Source organism: Pseudophryne corroboree, chromosome 6 (genome assembly GCF_028390025.1).
Source record: "Pseudophryne corroboree isolate aPseCor3 chromosome 6, aPseCor3.hap2, whole genome shotgun sequence".
Lineage (NCBI taxonomy): Eukaryota > Metazoa > Chordata > Amphibia > Anura > Myobatrachidae > Pseudophryne > Pseudophryne corroboree.
This window is the reverse complement of record NC_086449.1, coordinates 809357382-809383205: the sequence shown is the minus strand read 5'-3', so window position 1 is coordinate 809383205 and position 25824 is coordinate 809357382. Positions and strand designations below refer to the sequence as shown.

Sequence of the window (25824 nt, the reverse complement as noted above, 5' to 3'; positions counted from 1 at the left end):
CCTCTGTGTTACAGGAACCCGACGATGATATGCCTCAATTAGATGAGGCGGTGGTAGATGTACAGGATACTGATGACGATCAGGTGTACGAGGACTCTGAACCATTGGCACCAACCAATGTCTGCCGGTGACCTTTCCAGTTTCAGAGGAGCTAGATGCGCTCATAACGGCAGCCTGGAAACCTCAGGTAAATTTCAGGTATCAAGAAAAATGTTGTCTTCCTATCCTTTTCCCGCAGATAGCAGGACGCGTTATGAGACCTCTCCGATTGTGGATCCTTCGGTGTCTCATCTGTCCAAAAAGACGGTTCTGCCAGTTCCTGGAGCAACTTCGCTTAAGGAGGCGTCGGATAGGAAGTTGGAATCCACCTTGAAGACTATTTACTCGGCGGCGGGGGTATTACATCGCCCGGCGCAGGTAGGTTGTTGGGTCAACAAGGCGATGGAAGCTTGTCCTCTGGAATTCGGGACGACTTGCCGGCGGATCAACTGATACAGTTGGCGGAACACATCCGTGAATCAGCCCTTTATCTTTGCGAGGCTTCCAAGGACATCTGGATTCTCGGAGCTAGGATTTCTGCTTTAGCAATTTCGGCCCGCAGAGCTCTCTGGCTGCGGCAGTGGCAGGTGGATACAGAGTCCAAAAGGGCAGCAGAAACGATCCCCTTCATGGGAGAGGTCCTGTTTGGTAAGGGTCTGGATGCCTGGATTTCTCAGGCCACTGGAGGTAATTCGACTTATCTGCCTTCTGCTACTCCAGCCCCTCGCAGGCTATACAGGGGTCCCTCCTTTCGATCCTTTTGTGCCCCTTCCAGGTTTCGAGGCCATGCCAGGGGAGGAGCTTCTGCCTCCCGTGGCCATAGGGGTAGAGGCAGAGGTTCCACAGCCTCAACCCAGTCAGAGGTTAAGTCCTCCACCACTACCACCGCATGACGGGCTTCCCTCCCACCTGGGAGTCCACAGGGTGAGAGCTCGTCTGTGGGATTTCAGGGAGGCCTGGGTACAGTCCTGTCCAGATGCTTGGGTCAGGGATCTCATAATTTGCGGATACAAGCTCGATTTTCAAGCCCGACCGCCCCAGCGTTTTTTTTACCACGGGTTTACCAGTTTCCGACGACAGAAGAGTTGCCTTACAGGCAGCGGTCCAGAAGCTTCTATCCGCAAAGGTGCTGATCCCTGTTCCCTCTCATCATCGGAAACAGGGCTATTACTCAAGCCTGTTTCTCGTACCAAAGCCGGACGGCTCGGTCAGGCCAATCCTGAACTCGAAGGATCTCAATCCGTATTTGAGGGTATTCAAATTCAAGATGGAGTCCCTCCAGTCTGTTATTGCGGGATTGGAGCAAAACGAGTTTCTGGCATCCTTAGACATCAAGGATGCATACTACATGTTCCCATTTGGCCTCCTCATCAGGCTTTTCTCCGGTTCGCGATACAGGACGCTCATTTCCAGTTCCAGGCCCTTCCGTTCAGTCTCTCTTCTGCTCCCAGAGTGTTCACAAAGGTCATGGCAGTCATGATGGCCCTACTTCGGAAGCAGGGTGTGACGATTGTCCCCTATCTGGACGATCTGCTAATAAAGGCACGCTCGGCAGACCTGTTACTTCAGAATATCCAGAAAACGCAGGACCTTCTGATTCGGCACGGGTGGATCTTGAACTTCCCGAAGTCTCACTTATGCCCCTCACAACGGTTGCTGTTTTTGGGGATGATTTTCGACACGGTCCGTCAGAAGGTTTTCCTTCCTCAGGACAAGATCCTGTCTCTGCAGATGCTGGTAAGGTCGGTACTTTGACACCGTCGGGTGTCAGTGTATCTGTGCATTCGCCTTCTGGGAAAGATGGTAGCGGTGTTCGAAGCTCTTCCGTACGGTCGCTTCCACTCTCGACCGTTTCAGCCGTGTCTTCTACATCAGTGGTCAGGATCTCATCTGTTCCTTCATCAGCGGGTAACGCTATCTCCAAAGGCTCGATCGTCGCTTCTCTGGTGGCTTTAGTCGGCACATCTGTTGGAAGGAAGGCGGTTCAGAGTGTGGGATTGGACTCTCCTCACCACGGACTGTCGAAGTCGAAAAATATTGAAGTACACACATCACGTACAAACTACACACAGATGGCCTCCGTGCGCATACTTGTTCTGCCGTGCGAGCGCATATTTGCAATTTCCGTATGATCGCTCCCGTGGTCCTGCGTATTAGCGCATGGTATGAGTAATTACGGTAGGGTTTGTGGTCGCATGGAAAAGCCATAAACACACATTACATATTTAATCCAAATAGTGCACATTGTACACATAGTCTTCCTGCACCACACCAGCAAGTTACACATGTTTAAATGGTATCAGAACAAAGGGATTCACCTTTACAGGATAGGAGGGAACAGAACTAGGTTATAAGGTGGTGTTTGCTATCCAGCTGTAGGGTATTTTAATGGCAATATTCCGGTGTTGGTTTGCAGAAGATCACACGCTCCTGCAAAGTTATGCGCAGGAGCAGAATATAAATATTAACTGTATTTACTGTACATTTGGTATGCGGCGGGAACCCAGAGGAGACCATCTGCAAGTACACCTGAAACAGACATTGCCCACCTATTCAAACCGACCTATGACCTCTCCTGTACTGTAAATGACCATCCCTGTGTCCAATGGACAAAGAGATTACAGTTTCCATTGTATTAGGTTTTGGACTATTGTATAAAAAGCCAGCTGCATGCCCGGTCCAACACAGACTCTACCTTGATGACTGAGGACCGGGCCGGGAAGCGCAGGCGAAACCAAAACGTATGTACCATTGACTGTAGCCATTTTTCTATTGTATTGTATTGTTATTGTAACCCCCTTTCAGTAATTATATGTTGGTGTGTCGGAACCCGGCATTTTAAATACAATCTGGTGTCGTGTCTCTTTTCCCTGCTAAGGTTATAAGTGTATTTCAGTCACACGTATAGCTGCTAAGTGCTCACGGAGTGTCTTTGGGTGTGCGCGCGCTGCGTGTACTTTGTACGGCCAGCGTGGTGTTTGTATGCAAAGTACGTACACGGTGTAAAAAAGTACGTAGGTACGTAGGTTAAGGTTTGATCACAGCGGCCGCAGCGGCTCCATTTTAAAGTGTATTTAATGTGTTTTTAAAGTGTTGCTTTTAGTCCTGTATGTAAATCGACTTTTACAGGACGCAAGTCTACGAGGCTGGGGGGCAGTGACCCTCGAACATCGGTTTCAGGGGCGCTGGTCGATTCACGAGTCCCCTCTCCCCATAAACATTCTCGAACTACGGGCGGTATACAACGCCCTACTTCAGGCACATCACCTGCTGCGCGGTCGAGTGGTCAGAGTTCAGTCCGACAATGCCACGACGGTAGCGTACATCAACCGTAAGGGCGGCACTCGCAGCCGTGCGGCAATGAGGGAGGTCACCAACATCCTTCTCTGGGCGGAAGAGTATGCTCTGTCCTTCTCGGCGATATTCATCCCAAGAGTGGACAATTGGGAAGCCGATTATCTCAGCCGGCAGGACATGCACCCGGGAGAGTGGTCGCTCCATCCCCAGGTGTTTTGTCAGCTGATCCGCCGGTGGGGAAAACCACAGATCGACCTCATGGTGTTCCGACTGAACCATCAGCTGCCTCTTTATTACTCTCGAACGAGGGACCCGGCGGCGGCGGGCGTGGATGCCCTCACGGCTCCTTGGAATTTTCGGTTCGTTTGCCTCTTTCCTCCTTTCCCTCTGTTGCCTCGGGTTCTGCAACGCATCAAGAGAGAAAACGCTCTGGTCCTCCTGGTGGCTCCAGATTGGCCACGCAGGGCTTGGTACTCCACCCTACACCTGTTGTCAGTAGCCGAGCCTTGGCCCTTGCCACTACAGGACGATCTACTACAACAGGGTCCTTTTCTTTATCCAGACTTACGCAGGCTACGTTTGACGGCGTGGCTGTTGAGAAGGCCATCTTCAAAAGGAAGGGGATTCCTCGTACGGTTATACCTACTATGCTTCGGGCTAGAAAGTCAGTCACATCGTCTCACTACTACCGCATTTGGAAGGCCTATGTGGCCTGGTGTGAACGTCGAGAGTTTTCTCCTTCAGTTTTTCGCTTAGCCCGCCTTCTCAGTTTTTTGCAGGCGGGTTTCTCGGCAGGCTTAAGATTGGGTTCACTAAAGGTGCAGGTCTCTGCTCTTTCGGTTTTCTTCCAGAAAAAGTTAGCCTTGCTGCCGGAAGTTCAGACTTTCTTTCAGGGGGTTCTACGAATACAGCCACCCTTTCGCCCTCCGACAGCACCATGGGACCTCAATCTGGTCCTCTGTTTTCTGCAATCTTCGTTGTTTGAGCCTCTGGAGTCAGTGGAGACTAAATATCTCACCTGGAAGGTGGTTCTTCTCCTGGCTCTGGCCAGACGGGTGTTGGAACTTGGGGCTCTCTCTTGTCGGCCTCCTTACCTGGTGTTTCATGCTGATAGGGCCGAGCTCCGTACTCGCATGTCTTTTCTACCTAAGGTGGTGTCCGATTTTCACATCAATCAGCCACTTGTGGTTCCAGCCCTCTCGGTGGACTCTCCGGATTCGAGATCATTGGACGTTGTCAGGGCGCTCAAGATCTATGTGGATAGGACTTCAGCTATAAAAAGCCAGCTGCATGCCCGGTCCAACACAGACTCTGAAGGTCATCTACCTTGATGACTGAGGACCGGGCCGGGAAGCACAGGCGAAACCAAAACGTATGTACCATTGACTGTAGCCATTTTTCTATTGTATTGTATTGTTATTGTAACCCCCTTTCAGTAATTATATGTTGGTGTGTCGGAACCCGGCATTTTAAATACAATCTGGTGTCGTGTCTCTTTTCCCTGCTAAGGTTATAAGTGTATTTCAGTCACACGTATAGCTGCTAAGTGCTCACGGAGTGTCTTTGGGTGTGCGCGCGCTGCGTGTACTTTGTACGGCCAGCGTGGTGTTTGTATGCAAAGTACGTACACGGTACGGGGCTCTGTACGCTAACGGTGTAAAAAAGTACGTAGGTACGTAGGTTAAGGTTTGATCACAGCGGCCGCAGCGGCTCCATTTTAAAGTGTATTTAATGTGTTTTTAAAGTGTTGCTTTTAGTCCTGTATGTAAATCGACTTTTACAGGATGCAAGTCTACGAGGCTGGGGGGCAGTGACCGTCGAACATCGGTTTCAGGGGCACTGGTCGATTCACGAGTCCCCTCTCCCCATAAACATTCTCGAACTACGGGCGGTATACAACGCCCTACTTCAGGCACATCACCTGCTGCGCGGTCGCGTGGTCAGAGTTCAGTCCGACAATGCCACGACGGTAGCGTACATCAACCGTAAGGGCGGCACTCGCAGCCGTGCGGCAATGAGGGAAGTCACCAACATCCTTCTCTGGGCGGAAGAGTATGCTCTGTCCTTCTCGGCGATATTCATCCCAGGAGTGGACAATTGGGAAGCCGATTATCTCAGCCGGCAGGACATGCACCCGGGAGAGTGGTCGCTCCATCCCCAGGTGTTTTGTCAGCTGGTCCGCCGGTGGGGAAAACCACAGATCGACCTCATGGCGTTCCGACTGAACCATCAGCTGCCTCTTTATTACTCTCGAACGAGGGACCCGGCGGCGGCGGGCGTGGATGCCCTCACGGCTCCTTGGAATTTTCGGTTAGTTTGCCTCTTTCCTCCTTTCCCACTGTTGCCTCGGGTTCTGCAACGCATCAAGAGAGAAAACGCTCTGGTCCTCCTGGTGGCTCCAGATTGGCCACGCAGGGCTTGGTACTCCACCCTACACCTGTTGTCAGTAGCCGAGCCTTGGCCCCTGCCACTACAGGACGATCTACTACAACAGGGTCCTTTTCTTTATCCAGACTTACGCAGGCTACGTTTGACGGCGTGGCTGTTGAGAAGGCCATCTTGAAAAGGAAGGGGATTCCTCGTATGGTTATACCTACTATGCTTCAGGCTAGAAAGTCAGTCACATCGTCTCACTACTACCGCATTTGGAAGGCCTATGTGGCCTGGTGTGAACGTCGAGAGTTTTCTCCTTCAGTTTTTCGCTTAGCCCGCCTTCTCAGTTTTTTGCAGGCGGGTTTCTCGGCAGGCTTAAGATTGGGTTCACTAAAGGTGCAGGTCTCTGCTCTTTCGGTTTTCTTCCAGAAAAAGTTAGCCTTGCTGCCGGAAGTTCAGACTTTCTTTCAGGGCGTTCTACGAATACAGCCACCCTTTCGCCCTCCGACAGCACCATGGGACCTCAATCTGGTCCTCTGTTTTCTGCAATCTTCGTTGTTTGAGCCTCTGGAGTCAGTGGAGACTAAATATCTCACCTGGAAGGTGGTTCTTCTCCTGGCTCTGGCCAGACGGGTGTTGGAACTTGGGGCTCTCTCTTGTCGGCCTCCTTACCTGGTGTTTCATGCTGATAGGGCCGAGCTCCGTACTCGCATGTCTTTTCTACCTAAGGTGGTATCAGATTTTCACATCAATCAGCCACTTGTGGTTCCAGCCCTCTCGGTGGACTCTCCGGATTCGAGATCATTGGACGTTGTCAGGGCGCTCAAGATCTATGTGGATAGGACTTCGGCTATTCGGAAGTCCGACTCTTTATTTATTCTATACGATGCTGCCCGCCGTGGTTGGCCGGCTTCTAAGCAGACTTTGTCACGATGGATTCGTCTGACCATCCGACAAGCTTATTTGGCAGCTTCTCGGGAACCTCCGTCTTCAATTTCAGCACACTCCACGCGCTCTGTGGGGCCTTCGTGGGCGGCTGCCCGTGGGGTCTCCATGACTACTTTATGTCGGGCGGCGACTTGGTCGGGCCAACATACGTTTGTCAAATTCTACAGGTTTGACACTTTTGCGGCCTCTGCATCACAGTTTGGCCGAGTGATTTTACAGGACTCTCAGCGCTCTCCCGCCCGTCTTGGGAGCTCTGGGACATCCCCATTGTAACTGCGCTCCAGTGTCCCCTAGTGGATGAAGGAGAAATAAGGATTTTGATACTTACCGATAAATCCCTTTCTCCGATTCCACAGGGGACACTGGACGCCCACCCAGCGCTGTTTCCTCCTTTTTCGCTTAACGGTTTGCGAGATCACTATTAGACTGCTTGTTTGGTTCAGGTTAACCTTTTGTTAGGTTAGGTTCCAAGTTTGTTTCGTGTTATCCTGGTTTACATGGCAGCGTTAACCTCCTCTACTTTAACGTTAGTTTATTCCAGCTCTCCTCGGGCACAGTTTTACGTAGACTGGCTTGGAGGGGGGACATAGTAGGGGAGGAGCTAGCCACAGTGTTTGAGTTTTAAAGTGCCAGCTCCCAGTTACTGACTACTATTTCCCCATAGTAACTGCGCTCCAGTGTCCCCTGTGGAATCGGAGAAAGGGATTTATCGGTAAGTGCCAAAATCCTGATATTCCAAGCGACAAACACACACACACACACACACACACACACACACACACACACACACACAGTGACGGGCATTCGGGGATGATAACAGAAGCTGCTGCACAGGTAACAGTGTATAAAAGCACAGCAACCAATGAGTATTTTCTTAACTGTGGGGGGAGACCATGTGACTGGTTGCTATGGGATACGGCACCATTATTTGCACCGGTACCCATGAACTAGATCCGGTAAATGTCACCAATTTGCAGCAGTAACATTTAGCGCAGGGATGCGTTTTTACGAGATGAAACAGGAGGCGAGAATCGGTCAGGCAACTTTATATACATAAACATAAAAAACAGGCCCCTGACTATCGCGTGGATATAAATCTCCCACACATGGTGACTCTACCCTTATAGCTCTGCGAACATACCACCTGCGTGCACAATGTGCAATAAAAAAAAATAAAGTTGCTTTGCCAGTAACCAAAACCACCTTTACTTTTGAGCCGTCTGTCTATAAGGGACGGAACCCAAGCACTTGTGTTGCAAGTGTTTCAAGATGGATTTAATAGTGAATGCAAAACACGTATACACAGGGATCACCTCATACACGCAAATTGTTATTGCCCTTGTTTTGTAGAACAGTCCCGGTCGCCACCCCCAAACACCAAAGCTAAGGGGGAGGGACCGCGACCACACAGGAGCGGTTCTGCACATGCTCGCTTCCATCATCGGATTTGTACGTAAACCATCAGGTTTGTGCACAAATCCTAATCAGGCCCTTTTTTGCCTCAGGCAAATGTTTTATAGTGAACGGTATTCTGAATTTTCAGAGTATTGCTTCAGGTGACAAAATGGCCGCCTCCCCTGTGTATAATTAACAGGTTCACTGTAACACAAGACCCACCTTACATATATCCTCCAATCTGGGTATATATTTTTTTAATATAAATAAGACACTGTGTGAACCAGTATTCTGTACCCCGCAGAGGGAAACTACATGCGATATTTTATCAACATTAATACTGTTTAATTCCGGCCCTTGCTGGAATGTGCAGCGGCCCAGACTTCTCCTCCAAGTCACTGGAGGAACTTTACACAAACATCCAATGTGCGTAGAGAGATACTAAACGTATTTCCGCTGATAAGGAGTCTATGGTATCCTAGGTCATCAAATCCAGAAAATCTGTCGCTGGAGATAACAATAGGAGATGCTTAGTTAGGACTTCTGGGCCAGAAGGGTGGTGAGTCTGATTTTTCCATCCATCGATGCTGTTAAACAGGTCCCGCATTCCACTGCCGTGCTCCAATCAACAGTGACGACGGGGGCCCGGTGCCCGCCCAAAGACAGGCAACTTTCCATCGTACTGCCGTCGCTGCTCAGCTGCAGGGGAAGCCAAATGAAAAAAAGTCAAAGTAGATGCTAATTTACTTTCAAAATTACATACATTTATTACATTCATCAACGTTATCGGTTATTGCTCTTGTATAGTGCAACCTATCATCGCTTTTCCTCAGACCAGTAAGATCGTCCAATCAAAAAGGCACTTTGCAAAGCTGCAAAATGTAACATGTACCCTCACATGCCATTACAGAACAAAGCTATTGTTTGATATTTATCGAACATCTACATTAAGTGGCTCCTAACATGGTGGTAGGCTGGAATTCACAGTGAGGGCTTTATTTTTTAACCTTATGCACATATTCTGGTGTATCTGCAAACCCACACATCACAGAGCAGACTGGAATCTTTGGACCTAGTCGCACACGACCACGTGTAAACGTCAAACGACATAAATTGTGCCTTCCAGGATTGGCTGCATTCTAAATATGGCCAGAGGGGTTGCTGTGCCACTGGGGTCTATGTACTCCACTATCTTAGAAAAATACAAAATGGGACAATGAGACACACTAGCGCCAAGAGGGGGGTGTGATTGGCAGCGGGTACTGAGACAATTCAGACCTGATCGTAGCAGCAAATGTGTTAGTAGATGGGCAAAACTATGTGCACTGCAGGTGGGGCAGATATAACGTGCAGAGAGAGTTAGATTTGGGTAGGTTATATTGTTTCTGTGCAGGGTAAACACTGGCTGCTTTATTTTTACACTGCAATTTAGATTTCAGTTTTAACACACCCCACCCAAATGTAACTCTCTCTGCACATGTTACATCTGCCCCACCTGCACTGCACATGGTTTTGCCCAACTGCTAACAAATTTGCTGCTACGATCAGGTCTGAATTAGGCCCAATGTGCGAAATAACATGAAAAACTGCAGCTCGTCTTTAAAGCGTAAACTTTTGATCTGACATTTAAATGATTAAGACAGAGGCTTAGGAGCTGGGCCATATGCCGATTGTGTAGAATTGGACATCTATTCATAGAAATGACACACGCTGTGTTATACATTGATGTTTCAGCGCTAAAATTACTTCTCCTCGAGCTGAAATCTCCAATACATAAAGGCACAAACGTGCAGACTGATTTTTAAGTAGTTTTTACCTTTTACCATCTACTGCTATTTTGATATCATTTGATCTTTGAAGGTTGTACGCTGAGAGGAGATCGTTACCTTATAAATGACTCCTCCGTTGTTGGAACACGTCAGCATGTAGTTCCCTTCAGAGTCGAAGGCGAAAAGCCGCCCGCGGGGGAACTGCACTTGTTTGTAGCCACTATACCCGGACAGCATGAAGGGCCCGGTGGCGTCTGGCGGCAGAGAATACTCCGATACTTTCTGACCGCTTTTGTGAATGTCCCACTGGATAAACTGAGAAACGAGGACACAAGAAAAATTACAGAGGAGTTTTCACACTTCTTTAAAATTTAAAGCACCAGGCTGCCTATAGCCACCCGTCTATACCCCTGAGTCAGCATGTTCAGTGTCCCCTAGTGTTTGACTGAGAAATTATAACCCGCAAACTCCTGAGAACTGCTCCTCATCCCACAGGACTACTGTCCGACAGTCACGCTCACCTTCCCGTCCTCTCCGATGCTGTACACCGCGTTCTCATCATAGCTAAAGTCCACGGAATAGACCTCGCCTATGTGGGCCTTCCAGCTCAAGGCGCACTGGTGCTGCTGCATATCTGGGGACAGAGGGATTGTTACTGTGTATCTGACACCAAATCGAAACCAGCCTTCCAAGGCCCACGGTTGGACCCCATGGCGGTCCCCACTGCTCTCAGGATAAGAGGGGGTGGAAAGAGTTAGGAGCACCATGACCTCATCTCCACCAGCGTAATCAGCAATACAGCATCCACAGATGCTTCTAAAGGTCATTCTGAGCGAAGGGACTAAACAGAATATTTACCGAACAGCCTGATGAACCCGTCGGCAGCTCCGGTCACCAGCAGGTTACCATTGTGGTTGAAAGATGTGCAGTTTACAGCGATGGGCATAGGTTCTAGAGAGAACTGGAGCTGGTTGGATAGAAAAAAATCGATCATAAGTATACCAACTTCAGAATAAGGTTCTAAGGGGCTGATCTAGCAACGAGTTTTATCATACGCAACAAATTTTAAAACTCGTCGTATATGATAAATGGTGCTCCAGTCAATCTGCTTCCAACTGTCATATTTCAATCATGACAGTCAGGAGCTGATCGTCAGGAGCACCATTGATCATACGCAACGAGTTTTAAAGCTCGTTGAGTATAATAAAACTTGCTGATAAATCAGCCTCTATATATTTAATATAGAGAGATCAACAGTGGGACTCAAATCCAACATTTCAATTGCACTTTCCCGAGCATACCTCCTTCATGCTACAGTAGCTCATGGACAAGTGAGTATTTAAAGCGTTTCAGAGTTGGTGCAATTAAAGCGCAAGTGGAGTTTTAGACAGCGCCGGGGATTATTTGTATTCCATCGGTTTCTTGGAATTATTTGGGAGCACCTATTCTCCCCAAAGGCTTAATAACCCACAACCGTAACCTTAAGGCGCCGGTCATACTTCTTTTGTTCACCCTTTTCCACCCAGCCACCTGTAGAACACTTTTCCATAAGTAGCCACTAATTGGCGACTAAACCTCTGCATTATATTTAATTGAACACAAATATTTTAGGATTCATCCTCACCTGTTGCTTCATTGTTTTTGTGTCCCAGAGTAGTAATCTTCCCGGCACCTGGTTGCTTCCATTCTCCCCTAAGCCGGGGATGGGCGAGTCTACGTGGCTGACGGAGCACGGGGCAGCCGCTGAACAGACAAAGGAGGTCCCGCTGGGATTGCAGGCAAGAGATAAAATCCTAGGGGCAGAAACATCTTTATCAGGACAAGCAGCAGAGAACATTGCCCTGACATGTAAGTGTATGCAGCGGAGGACAGGATAGGTATTAGAGAGACGGGGAGAGTAAGAGGGCAATAGATGAAATGATGATGAAAGTTTTGAACACTTTGTGGTATTCTGCAGGTACAAGAGGAAACTTGTTTTATTCAGCCATGTAAACTTGTACTTTAACAATTTAAGGGGGATATCCAATGATCCGCGGTAAACTATCGGGTCCAAAAAACGGCCGTTTTTCTGACTTTTTTCCCCGATGTTTCACCGTTTTTTTTTTTTGTTTTTTTTTTACAGGATATCCAGATTGATCGCCTGTAAAAAAAAAACAAAAAAACTTTCTCCCGAAAACACAGGTTCAAGTGAAACCTGTGTGTTTTCGGGTGAAACAGCCCCTTAGGGGGATATCCAATTAACCCCCCAGTAATTTACCGGGGCTAATTGTCTCACCGGGGGCTATCTAATTAGCCCCGATAAGCCGGTGCGTGCCAGCAAGCGAAGCAGAATCCCCGGTAAAAGCCTCGTTTTCGTCCGAAAACGGGGCTGTTTCACACGAAAACACACAGGTTTCACTGAACCTGTGTGTTTTTCGGGAGAGTTTTGTTTTTTTTGTTTTTTACAGGCGATCAATCTGGATAGCCTGTATAAAAAAATAAAAAATAAAAAATAAAATAAAATAAAAAAAAGGTGAAACATCGTAAAAAAGTGTTTTACCGGGGATAATTGGATATCCTCCTCAGGGGGATAACCAAATTGTCCCCAGTAAAACATCGGGGCCGTTTTTCGTACTTTTTTCCAATGTTTCACCGATTTTTTTATTTATTTTTTAAACAGACTATCCAAATGGATTGCCTGTAAAAAAACAAAAACAAAAAAACCTTCTCCCGAAAACACACAGGTTCAGTGAAACGTGTGTTTTCGTGTGAAACAGCCCCGTTATCGGATGAAAACGGGGCTGTTTCCGGGTATTCTGTTTTTTCGCCTGCCGGAGACAGGTGAAACAAAATTCCCGGCAAGCCGGTGCGTGCCGCGGCTTATCTGGGCTAATTAGCTAGCCCCCCGCGGGACAATTAGCCCCGGTAAATTACCGGGGCTAATTGGATATCCCCCTTAGAGTTAATTACTGATCCCAGGACTGTGGAGGTAACTTGTAGGGCGGCACGGAATCAGCTTTTAGCTCATAGCCCGCAGGCTGATAACACCTTGGTTTGCAAAGGTCAGAGCAGAACGTTGCAGCTAAAAACAGGAAATAAGTGTGTACTGCTCTATTTCATTGCTATTATATAATGTGCTTTTGAGTTAAATGGCGAATTATGCAATGTCCGATCAGATATGAGACATTTTACCACTGGAATGCAGCACAACACAAACTGATACCTTACACTCTCATTTATTTTACCACACATGTGTAAGTGGCAGGAAGGAAGACTTGGCACAGCAAGTGTAACTTTAATAAGAGGACATGGCAATACAGAACTTACCGAGGCATGTCGTCCACTATTCCGATCTCACACAAGTTCTTCTTTGCTTCTGTGTCATAGAGCCGGACTGTACCAACCTCACTCCCCAGTAACAGCTGGGACAGCGGCGGCAGAGAGAGAATGACAAGGTTACATGAAAGCCACGTTACAGACATCTAAATATCTGCACCCAGCTAACGTGTACCCATCCCCCAGCCGTTCTGTGGAAGGGAGCAACAGCCAAGAAGCTAGTTACATAACGAGGTGTAAAGTAGCTTATGCCTCAGTGATGTCACTGGGTTGGACTGCACACCCTAATTCTAAATCTAATAAGAGGTGCTACTATGCTGAGACTTGTAGTACCATAGAGAAGAAAAAGAAAAGAGAAAATACTGGCGCACACTCTAAACACTTAGAAATTGCAATCAGAACAATTATAAACTCTGCAATTTTAACATGGTAAAACTGAGGTTTTTAGCATAATTTTTGGCCAAAAAATATGGGCCCACCTACCACAGCTAGGTGACCTCATCAGGTGGGTCCCTAACATTCCTAAGGTACAGAACACAGGGACCTTCCAGTCAGCCCAACCCAACTGCCCCAAGGCTTCACACAAGTGAGAAGTAGCAGTGCAACTGTTAATGATACCCCTTTTCCACTAGCTTTTTAAACACTGGTAAATGCGTGGGAGCGCGCATTTACCCGTGTTTTTCCCTAGTGGAAAAGGGTCCCCCCTGCAAATTCCCGGATCAAGTGATCCGAGAATCCTACCCAGGTAGCTAGCCGGGATGAACACGTGTTCAACCCGGTAAGCCGTGTAGTGTGAACGGGAGCCGTGTCGAGGCGACACTGCTCCCGTTCACAGTGTATGGGAGGGCGGCGCTGGGAGATCATGTGATCTCCCAGCGCCGCCCCTGCCGCGTCACCAACCCGGCAATATGCCGGGTTGCGAGCGCTGCGGGAAGGGGGCTGTAGCACGGGTCGCAGCCGTGTCATTGCTACACAGTGGAAAAGGGGTATAAGTGTTACATTCTGAAGAGGCATAGATGCCACAAGGGTTACATAGGAGAGAGGTAGCAATTAAAGTGTTACATTAATAAAATACATTAAGTACTGTAGGCAAGTTTTGCCGGAAGACAGCTGCACAGAGCTCGGCTTCTGTTTTTGGGCGAGAGGTATCAAACCTTAGAGAGAGAGAGAGATAAAGTGCAGACGTTGCCCGTAGCAACTAATTACCTGTCATTTATCTATCACAGTCTATTAAAAGTCAGTTAGCAGCTGATTGGTTACTTCAGGCAACGACTCCATGCTCTCTCTCTTGAAGGTTTGATGCATTCCTGCTCCCCTCCCCCCCTTCTGTGGCTCTAAAAAAAATATCTGGAGGACTCTTCTTCGTTACTATATTGCTGGTAATGACAGTATTTGCAGGCGACATTACATCTGATTAATGGCATAGACAGTCTGCATTTATATGGCTGCAGAAGGCTGGGTGCAAACACAATCACTAAGGGGTCTATGTACTAAGACTTGTAGAGAGATAAAGTAGGGGGAGATAAAGTACCAGCCAACTAGCTATGGCAGTTAGGAACTGACTGGCTGGTACTTTATCTCTCTCCACTTTACCTCTATCCAAGGCTTTGTAAATATCCCCCTAGGTCCTAAGATTTATTTGTAACCTCTATCTAGTAACATCCAACCACCTACGTAGTACCAGCACAGTGGACGCACACTGCGGAGATCACCAACACTCTGGCTGCAGGAGAATTATTATTACTGGAAAAGCACACAGTGGAGATACAGCACTGCATAAACACCAATACAGTATTCTATGGGGTAACGCAATAGCCTGCGACTTGCAGACATCGGGGAATTCCCGGCACTTCTGGCTGTTATTTTAAAGTACCAAACAGTGGCAGATGGTGGGGATCAGGCGCAGTCCAAAATTCAAATAGGGGAGCCGCACCAACTGCCACCCCCCACACCGCCGGCCGGGACTCACCGGCAGTTGGTGTGGTTCCCCTATTTGAATTTTGGACTGCGCTGGACCCCCACATATGGAGCCGCTACTGGTAGCAAATCATTTAAAAGGCAAAACTTAAATGAATGTCACTTTAACACATCAGGTCAACTCGCCGGGAACGTGCAAGTAAAAGGCTGTTCCACGTACCCCTATATACAACCGATATATTTCCCATAACCGTTGCCACAGACAAAATAAATCTGGGGCTAAAACATAATTTAACAATTCGAGTTTTTTCCGTGTATAGACTCCAAGCGAAGCAGAAATCACCCTAGAAAGACAAATTGCTACCCATTTACAGTACGTACGACTGTACATAAAGGTAAGTGCACTCCTCTAGGTCACACAGCTGGTGATATCGGACATCGATGTGTTTGGTTCTAGCATTGACCGGCTCCATATCGGCAGGCTTGGTACTCCCGTGACTTAGAATACGTGACTTCTAACACCAGGCACAACCAAACCACGCCCTGGCTAGTGTAAGCTGCTGCAGCAGAGTCTGACTCTGTAGATAACACGGCTGACACTCACTCTCTCTGCTGGACCCAGGGTTTGGGCTGGTTGACAAAACTTTTTTTTTCCCCACTCAAAAAATAAATAAATAAATAATAATTTTAAAAAAAAAAATGGCTGACAGCATAAACGGAAATACACAATTACACATAAAAACACTTGCCAGTCTGTCTCTCTTTGTCGCCCACTCAAGGGACAGGAGCGCGGACTTGGATATAGCAGAGGCCTTTGTCTGCATAATTCCATCAATGGACCATACTTTTATAACCCCGTCGACATCCAGACTGGCCACCCGCCTACCTGAACAGTCCACCCTGGAAGAAAAAAGGAAAAAAAAAAAAAGACAGGTCATCAAACTCCAATAAATAATAAAGACATTTTACATAAACAGATCACAGGGAAAGATGAGAAGTATGTAGTAGAAAGAGCTCCACTTAGATGGTGCTTCTGGTGCCTGTACTTCCAGATGGTGAACAGCACCGCCCTAGAGGCCGCGATAAAGCAAAGCATTATTAGTAGCAGAGGTCTTCACCAGCATTGCATGTAACATATGTACAGGCTCGTACAGACATACATTGAAAAACTTTGTCAGCTGGAACCTTGTAGCATTGCAGACAATGTATTTAATGAGCCAAATAATAAATTACAATGATTGGAACGTTGTGATCAGGCTGCAGAGTCTCTCTTACTGTTATTAACCTTATAAAAGGTTATATTGATATTATAAATCTTAGACAATCTTATTTATATGTGTCTAATAATTTAATTAGAACAATAAATAACGAACATCTAATTAGCATTTTGCGCTATATGGTGCAAAGACGCTAGGTATAAGTGAATACCAGTAGGGTTTAGAAAAGCACAGCCTTTGCAGGTACCTGCAGTGCATGATAGATGAATGGTGTTCTCCATATTCTTCCTGACTCAGAACTATAAACGGCTGCTCTGGTTTTTCCCCTCCTCCCAACCCGCTGCTCTTCATCAGCGCTTCCACCTGTTCGTGTTGCGTTTCAGGGCGAGCCTCAGGCTCCGCTTCCGAGGTCTCCGGCTTCTTCTCCGTGCTTTGCTGTAAGAATGAAAAATACTAGATGAGCCTGGGATGCAATAAGTCATCCGCTATTGCTCGCTGGAAAACAGTAAGATCTGTATTACAGTCCTTGCTGTTGGCTGCTCAAGATTGTTGCTTCACTCTGTAACTGCTGTAAGATGGCAATATTTATCTTTGTTCCCTACAAACTCAACATTACAGATGGAGGACAGTAGCAGTTCTCTGCTCTATACCGTTCGCTATAAAATATGGCTGACTGCAGTGTCTGTAAATACGAATATTAAATGTAAAAAAAAAACCTCAGCAGCGTGTACTGATAAAAAACAAACAAAATTTCCGTTACAATCAGAATTGTAATCGAGAATATTTAGCATTTTTTAAAATTTCCTGAACCTGCTCTATGTATCTGTAAGTTGTATAAAGCAGTATTTTTATTTCTTTTTTCTTAAAGGTAATACTTTTTTTTTTTTTTTAAACACTTTGCACTTTAAGCAAAATCTAAATCACGGCCGTCCAATTTATTTTAACAGAACCTGTTTAATCGGACACATACATTACAATTATGCACGCGTTTCACCCTCCCGATGCAGCCTTTAATTCTGGCGTTATTACTGGGCGCCAGAAATGGGCTGGTACCCAATAGAAATTTGAGCTGTTCAGAACATTTAAAGGTAAGCGAGAACTTTTACGAAACCTGTCGCAAAAGAAAAAAGGCGATGAAGCCAGAAAGGGACTGATTGCTTAGTCCAACACCACCTTTTCCTTTGCACCAGTGTGTGTAAGTATTGGCTCACCTGCGACTTGGAGAATAGTTCTTTTCTCTCCTGTAGGCGGCGCTGTCTCTGTTGCCCCACGCTGGCATCACTGACGGTGGGGACGCTGAGGATGCTCTGCGCGCTCTTCACTTCCTTAGTCACAGTCAGCACCTCTCTTGTTTTTTGCACCTAGAGAAAAGTAAATATCAACATGTACCCATCTGTTGTACAGCGAGGGGGGCATCCAGGATCCATATACCCCACACACACCATTCCCGAAGGGATGTATGGCGACATTTCATTCAACATGAATCGGCAGCGGAGGGGTTAGGGTTAGACACTAGGGAAAGGGTCAGGGATACACATCGCCGGAAGTACTAGTGGATCAGCCGGTGGACCTCACCAGCTGTCCGCCAGACCCGGAAGAGAGCAGTCAAGTCGGACCAGGTAAGTCCCTGCTGACCACCAGGGAAGTTTTGCCAACAGTTCTACTCATGTTGACATTTCATCAGTGATGACGTGGTTAATGTCAATATTGCAGGCATGTCAATATTAAGAACATGTCGACATGAATGTGTCAGGCTCCCATCTACCACCACCTATACCCTACTGTTATAAAGACTCCAGTGTCCCCTATGGCATGAAGGAGAAATATAGGCTTCCCCTGAAATACGATGATGCTCTGTCAATATGCGAGTTACAGATATCAAACTCAGGTTCTACTTATGCAACGAGGAATGGAGAGGCCAGAATGAGACAGGACCAAAACTTGCTACAGGGGAAGGGATGATACAGGGGTGGTGTAGCAGTGACCCCGTAGCAGTGACTTTGCAAACTTCGTATCCCAGTAGCAGAGGAGATGGAATCCTTTGATGTCTTAGGGGGAGATTTATCAAACCTTCTAAAAGAGGACAAGTGAAGCTGTTTCCCCTAGCAACCAGCTAGGATATTATAGAATGCACTAGATAAAGGACAAGTAGAATCTGACTGGTTGCTGGAGACGCTGGGTTTGATACATCTCCCCCAAAGTGACAGATGGCCCATGTCAATTTTAAACAACATTTACATTACTATTTTCCTATACAGTTATCAGTACAGATGAGCAGGGAAGTCGGTGAGGATCACAGCCTATATTACCTGACTGTTCCCCGGCTCCTTCTTGAGCGGAAGGCCGGCGGCAGCGCTCTGCGTCGGGGAGGACACGGTGGCTTGCGGTGTTTTTGTGGCTACTTTTTTGCTTTGGGGAAGTAGAGAAGAGAGGAACCTGGGGGTCTTCTGGGATTGGACAGCTGAGCCGGGGTTTCTCTGATTGGACACCATGTTACTGCGGAAGAGAAGGCGATGAAAAGGGCAACTTCGCAAATTGTTCCTCCCTAGTTCAAGTATTAATGGAGAGGTCCGGCTCCCCGAGAGGCTACTCACAGCTCGGAATCCCCCAGCCGGTCCATGTTGCAGACATAGTGAGGCAGCTTGTGATGGACCACCGGGTCGTCGCTCTCCTTCCTCAGCCGGTGAGCCTCTGCCTGAAGAGCAAAGAGCTGGGAAACATGGAGAGAAAGGAGGACACGTCACATGCATGATATGCACTCATACATCACTAAGGGGGAGACGAAGCAACCCTCCCACATTGGGCAATACCCCCACCTGTCCTTAGTAACCAGATTCTAGCTATCATTTTATAGAACGTACATGGCTAAGTCTCTCTACCGGCAGGAACAGGCTTCTCCTATTCCCTCTTCTTCTCACTTGTAGAACCTGCCTAACGAGGCACGGACTAAGGGAGAGGGGTATCAAATCTTGGAGAAAAATAAAAAAAGTGGAGAGAAAGTACCAGCCATTTTTCAAATACAGCCTGTATCATAGCAATTAGGGGCTGGTTTGTACTTTTTCTCTCTCCAAAGATTGACACATCTCCCCCTAAGCCCGATCATAGATTTCATGACCCCCGCAAATTACAATTTCTCTATCCTCACCCAGAAATGAGAATCCCCGCCTAAGGTAAATTCTCCCTATAGCTGGACTTTCTAAGGCAACCAATGTTATGATTCCGAACACTGCTAGCTTACAGGAATAACATGGGCCAGAAAAACTGAGGCCACCCCTAGGACAGTTTGCACCACGGAACATTCCTTCCATAGACACAGATCTGTCACCTGCCTAACCTCATACCGCTGAACAAAGTTCGAAGTACCGCAAGCAAGTCAAAAGCTTTGCTGCGACAGGACTGCACTCTATTGTAAATCCCTGACTAGGGTGCAATCATCTCTACATATCTGCAACTTTCCACCAGGCACCTACCTTCTGTCTGAGGGACTCATTCTCTTCTTGCGTGCGAAAAATCCTCTGGCATTCAGCGTCGAAGTTGAGGATAGTTGGGACAGGTGCAGAAGGTTAAGGAAAAATGAAAAAAAAAAAAAAAAAAAAAAATTGAATTACCTACCGGTAAATCCTTTTCTCGTAGTCCATAAGGGATATTGGGGGAAATCTAGTACGATGGGGTATAGACAGGGTCCAAAGGAGCCGATGCACTTTAAATTTCTTCAACTGGGTGTGCTGGCTCCTCCCTCTATGCCCCCTCCCACAGGCAGTTATAGTTAAATAGTGCCCGAAGGAGAAAGGACATATATGAGAGAAGTAACATAACAACGTGTGGTGAGATTTACACACCAGCACACCACTAACAGAACAACCAGCAACAGCTGCCAACCAAACAGCAACAGCTGAACAGGTAACCATAGCAGAGATAACCTAGAGAAAAGTCACCGCACCGAGGCGGGCGCCCAATATCCCTTTTGGACTACGAGAAAAGGATTTACCGGTAGGTAATTAAAATCCTATTTTCTCTAGCATCCATAAGGGATATTGGGGAAATCTAGTACAATGGGGATGTCCCAAAGATTCCAGAACGGACGGGAATGTGCTGAGACGACTGCAGCACCGCCTGTGCAAACTGTGAATCCTCTTTGGCCAGGGTATCAAACCTGTAAAACTTCACAAAGGTGTTCTTCCCCAACCAGGTAGCAGTTCGGCCTAGTTGCAAGGCCGAGACTCCACGGGCAGCCGCCTAGGAAGACCCCACCGATCTTGTAGAGTGGGCCTTCAGAGACTGTGGGACAGGTAAGGCTGCCGAAACATAGGCCTGTTGGATAGTAAGTCTAAGCTAACGAGCAATGGACTGCTGTGAAGCAGGGCAACCCTTTTTCTGCGCATCAAAGAGCACGAACAGGGAATCAGTCTGTCTAATCCGAGCCATCCTCTTGACATAGATCTTCAAGGCTCGCACTGCGTCCAATGCCTCCGGAGGAACAGAAGTGCCGGAACTTGACGGAACCACAATAGGTTGATTCAAGTGGAACGCAGAGACGACCTTCGGCAGGAACTGCTGACTAGTCCTGAGCTCCGCTCTTTCCTCATAAAAGACCAAATAAGGGCTTTTACACGATAAGGCCCCCAATTCTGAGACACGTCTAGCAGAAGCCAGGGCCAAGAACACCACCGTCTTCCAGGTGAGGTACTTGTCTTCTACCGTCATCAGAGGTTCAAACCCGGAGGACTGTAGAAATTCCAACACTACATTTAAATCCCAGGGTGCCGTGGGTGGCACAAAAGGAGGTTGAATGTGAAGCACCGGTTGCAAGAAGGTCTGAACTTCTGGCAATACCGCCAATTTCTTCAGGAAGAAATTTGAGAGAGCTGAAATCTGGACCTTAATGGAACCTAGACGTAAGCCCTTATCCACACCAGCCTGCAGGAAACGGAGGAAACGTCCCAAGTGGAATTCCGCAGGCGGATACGTGCGTTCCTCACACCAAGAGACATATCTTCTGCAGATATGACGATAGTGTTTTGACGTCACAGGTTTCCTGGCCTGAACTATCGTAGCAATAACCTTTTTTGGAAAGGCCCTTGTGAGCTAGGATGTTCTGCTCAACCTCCATGCCGTCAAACGAAGCCGCCGTAAGTCCGGGTAGACAAACGGACCTTGGTGAAGAAGATCTCCTCTCATTGGCAGAGGCCAAGGGTCTTCGACGGACATGTCAAGAAGATCCGTGTACCATGCCCTCCGAGGCCAATCCGGGCAATCAGAAATGCCTGGACTCCTTGATAACTGATTCACTTGAGCACCCTTGGGAGCAATGGAATCAGAGGAAACAGGTAGACCAGTCGGTAAGGCCAAGGCGATGTCAGTGCCTCCACTGCCCTCGCCTGAGGGTCCCTGGTTCGTGAGCAATACCAACGAAGCTTCTCGTTGAGTCGAGAAGCCATCATGTCTATTTGTGGGCAGCCCCACCGGTCGATGAGCTGCAGAAACACCTGATGGCGAAGCCCCCACTGTCCCGGGTGGAGATTGTGACGACTCAGGAAGTCCGCTTACCAGTTGTCTACTCCTGGATTGAAGATTGCAGACAGTGGTCTTGCATTTCTTTCTGCCCAGAGGAGTATCTTTGACATCTCTCGCATGCAGGCCCTGCTTTTTGTTCCTCCTTGTCGACTGATGTACGCTACTGCCGTGGCGTTGTCTGACCGTACTTGGATTGCGTGATCCCTGAGCAGAGGAGGCCTGAATCAGAGCATTGTAGATCGCCCTTAGTTCCAGAATGTTGATCGGAAGGAGGGCTTCGTGGCTGACCACCTGCCCTGGAACTGAGCCCCCTGGGTGACAGCTCCCAATCCCGAAACTTCCGCCTTCCAGTTGGTAGGAGGACTGCAGCCACCACAGGAGGGAAATCCTGGCCTGAGGTGACAGCTGTATTATCTGGTGTATCTGAAGATGTGATCCGGGCCACTTCCTCAAGAGATCCAATTGAAATGTTCTGGCATGGAACCTTCCATACTGGATCGCTTTGTACGAGGGAACCATCTTCCCCAACCATCTTATATAAAGATGGATGGATATTCGAGGAGGCTGGAGATCCATGCGGACCATCTTTTGAAGTGTTCTCGCTTTGTCTTCTGGGAGGAACACTGTCTCGGCCACAGTATCCAGCAACATTCCCAGGAACAGGAGCCGCTCAGTTGGCTCCAGGTCTGACTTCTGTAAATTGGAGGATCCACCCATGGTGTGACAGTAGTTGGATAGTGCAGTCTATATGGAGCAATAAAAGCTCCCTGGATCTTGCTTTTATCAAGAGATCGTCTAGGTAAGGGACAATATTGACCCCCTGGACCCGAAGTTGGAACAACATCTCCGCCATCACCTTCGTGAACACCCTCGGAGCTCTGGACAGGCCGAAGGGTAGCGCCTGGAACTGGTAGTGATAGTTCAGCAGGGGAAACCTTAGGCAAGCCTGATGAGGTGGCCAAATCGGGATATGGAGATAGGCGTCCCTGATATCCAGGGAGACCATGAACTCCTGTTCTTCCAGACCCGCAATCACTGCTTGCAAGGATTTCATTTTGAACCTGAAAACCTTAAGTAAGGATTGCAGATTCAAAATGGGTCTTACCAAACCACCCGGTTTCGGTGCCACTAACAGGTTGGAGTAATAACCCTTTCCCTGTTGTTGCAGTGGCACTGGAACACTGACTTGGGACTGGACCAATTTTAGGATTGCCTGTTGCAGCGTAACACGCGTATCCTCCAAAGTTGTTAAGCCTGATTTGAAAAATCGTTGGGGAGGAGCACTGTCGAACTCCAGCTTGTAGCCCAGATGTGGCTGAAGTGACGCCTCCGAATCCCCACCACGTGTTCCCCTCGGGGTGGGCGGGCACCGTCATGCTGAGGTCTTAGTGGAAGCTGCACTAGCGCTTTGTTCCTGGGAACCTGCAGCTTCTGGCTTTCTTGCCTTACCTCTGGTGCCTTGTGCAGCGTTTGAGGCGCCTCTGGTTCAAGATCGAAACATAGCGGTCCGAAAGGACTGAGTAGATGGCCCCGGTTAGGAGCGCCTAGCCGGTGGAGCCCCAGAGGGGAGAAACGTGGAATTCCCCACAGTAGCTTTGGAAATCCATGAAACCAACTCAGCCCCGAATAGCCACTCCCCTGAGAAAGGGAGAGACGCCACACTACGCTTGGAATCTGCGTCCGCTATCCACTGGCGCAGCCATAAAGCTCTGTGAGCAGACACTGCCATGGCAGTAGTACTCTCAGTAATAGCGCCTATTTCTTTAATAGAGTCACACAGGACGAGTGCAGTATCCTGAATGTGTTTGATCAGAGTAACCATACTCACCAGAGACCTATCCCCCGCAAGGCCCTCTTGAACTGGCCCACCCAGGTGTGAATGACATGTGTCATCCAGCAACCCGCTATCACAGGTCTTTGTGATATACCAGCTGCTGTGGAATAGACTTCAGTGTAGTCTTCTAGTTTTCTATCCCCAGGGTCCTTTAAAGCCGAGGAGCCAGGGACCGGTAACACCACCTCTTTAGACATGCGTGAAACAGAGATGTCAACAGCCGGAGGATCTTCCCAGTTTTTCCTGCCTTCAGTAGAAAATGGGAAAGTGTTAAGGCCACCTGGAATTTTTTCTCAGGATTTTTCCAGGTCAACTTTATCATATCACCTAATTCCTTAGAATCAGGGAAAGTGAAGCTAACCTTTTTCTGTGAGGAGAAAAACGACTGCTTTACTGCATCGTCTTCTACTGGGAGTTTTAACACATCCCTGATAGCAAGTATGAGGGGCTCAAGCCCTTGTGCAGGAGATGAATCCTCAATAATAGGGTCCAGCTCCTCCCCCCTCCTTCTGTCCCTCTTCAGTTACTGAGAGTAAGCAGGCGGCCCACGTGTATGTGGCCCTGAGCTAGGGAGAAGGGTCTGCCCTCTGCCTCTTGCAGCAAGGTCTGCAACAGCCTGCTGCAGTCGCTGTGTCTTATGACTATTTGCAGAGGGCTGAGAGAACATGTCCGCCATCCAGGGAGTTTGCTACATTGTTCATGAGAAGGGGTGGGTGGGAATCTGCATGTGCATAAATGGTGTTTGCCATATTCACAGGAGACAAACTCTGACACACAACACACAGACAATGTACAAGCAAGCCTGCCCTTGATTGTATGCGAGTAGGAGACCCAGAGAAAATGACCAGCACCCCAAGCCTAGCAGAGTCAGGGAGACTGCAGGCTGTAACTTTATACTGTGACTCAGTGGAACACCGGTGTTTTGTCCTTTTCAGGACTCTATTTACAAGTATAATAGCTACTCTACCCCTTTCTAACACCCCTATATGTATCTGGAGTGTTGGAGGAGCTGTGTGCCTGCTGCTGGAAGCAGAGGAAGGCGCCAAGAAGCCGCTGGTCCCGCTCTGAGATAGCTCCGCCCCCTGCAATGGCGCCGGAGCTATACACTTATTTATACTGGCAAATGTCTCCTTTTGGTGTAAAACATAACATAAATACCTGTTTTCACAATCGCTTGCCGGTGTACGCAGGGGGCTATAACGGGTCCCCCCCAGGAGGGTCCCGTATGCCACGCCCGCGTTCTGCCACACCATGAACCGGGGCCCCCAGTTTGTATTCACCACTGATGTCACCTTCAGGCTATCGTTAGGGGTGTGCGACGTGCTGCGATTGTGACCGCAAAGGCGCAGTGCCCCGCTGTACAACAGCCCCTCAGGATGGTGGTACTGCAGCAGGGAAGCGGTTCTGACACCTCGCAAGGCCGGTGAGCCCCCCCCCCCTAACTCCCACGGCACAGGTATGCTGTTGCCCAAACAGCATACCGAAAATAACAAAGATTTAAAAAGAAACTGAAGAGAACTCTCTGGAGCTGCAGAGTGTGCATCCTCTCCTGAGGGCACATTTTTCTAAACTGGCTGTGGGAGGGGGCATAGAGGGGAGGAGCCAGCACACCCAGTTGAAGAAATTTAAGTGCATTGGCTCCTTTGGACCCAGTCTATACCCCATCGTACTAGATTTCCCCAATATCCCTTATGGATGCTAGAGAAAATGATATATATTTGGGAGTGATGCATGGCATTTTGAAGGAAAATAAAAACAGAATAGCATAAGCTGAGGAAGGAGCGGATCCTCAGAATACTATAAGAAACCTCCCAAAAATAACCCCTTAGTAAATACACAGTAACTACTAGACTTTTAAAACAATATTGAAGAAAAAAAAAAAATTACTCCAGCCCACCATAGGTTTATTTTTTACTGAGGAAGCAGAACCAATATGAATATATTCGAATTCACGCTAAGGACTGTTGAGGGATATAATTGTGCACAATTTCCTTTTAATTCTCGTGCACCCACCGTAATTCAGGACCAGGAATCCCCGGTGGAAACAGGACATGCAGAACTGCATTTATGCAGGGTGACAAATATAAGCAGCAGCTGATGGGTTAAAGCCCGTACAGCCACTGTGTAAGACCCTGCCACAACTCTCTCTCTCCCCATGATCCCTCGCACGTGACTTTCCCTCCCTCCCTCTGAATCCCGTCAGAAA

At 48.0% G+C, this 25824-nt stretch overlaps 1 protein-coding gene across 2 annotated transcripts in view; it reads right to left on the bottom strand.

Moving 5' to 3' along the window:
- Positions 1–8292: 8292 nt before the first annotated feature.
- Positions 8293–25824, bottom strand: part of WDR91 (WD repeat domain 91) — a 28279-nt gene continuing 10747 nt past the window's right edge. For both annotated transcript variants that reach the window (XM_063929022.1, XM_063929021.1), the window contains exons 5-16: positions 19741–19824; positions 18865–18980; positions 18580–18766; positions 17482–17631; positions 16518–16705; positions 15803–15953; positions 13128–13222; positions 11446–11614; positions 10680–10788; positions 10343–10455; positions 9939–10136; positions 8293–8751 (exon numbers count right to left, since the gene is read on the bottom strand). In XM_063929022.1, the coding sequence (XP_063785092.1) occupies positions 8587–8751; positions 9939–10136; positions 10343–10455; positions 10680–10788; positions 11446–11614; positions 13128–13222; positions 15803–15953; positions 16518–16705; positions 17482–17631; positions 18580–18766; positions 18865–18980; positions 19741–19824 (1725 nt within the window). In that variant the 3' untranslated portion in view covers positions 8293–8586. The remainder of the gene's footprint in view (positions 8752–9938; positions 10137–10342; positions 10456–10679; positions 10789–11445; positions 11615–13127; positions 13223–15802; positions 15954–16517; positions 16706–17481; positions 17632–18579; positions 18767–18864; positions 18981–19740; positions 19825–25824) is intronic.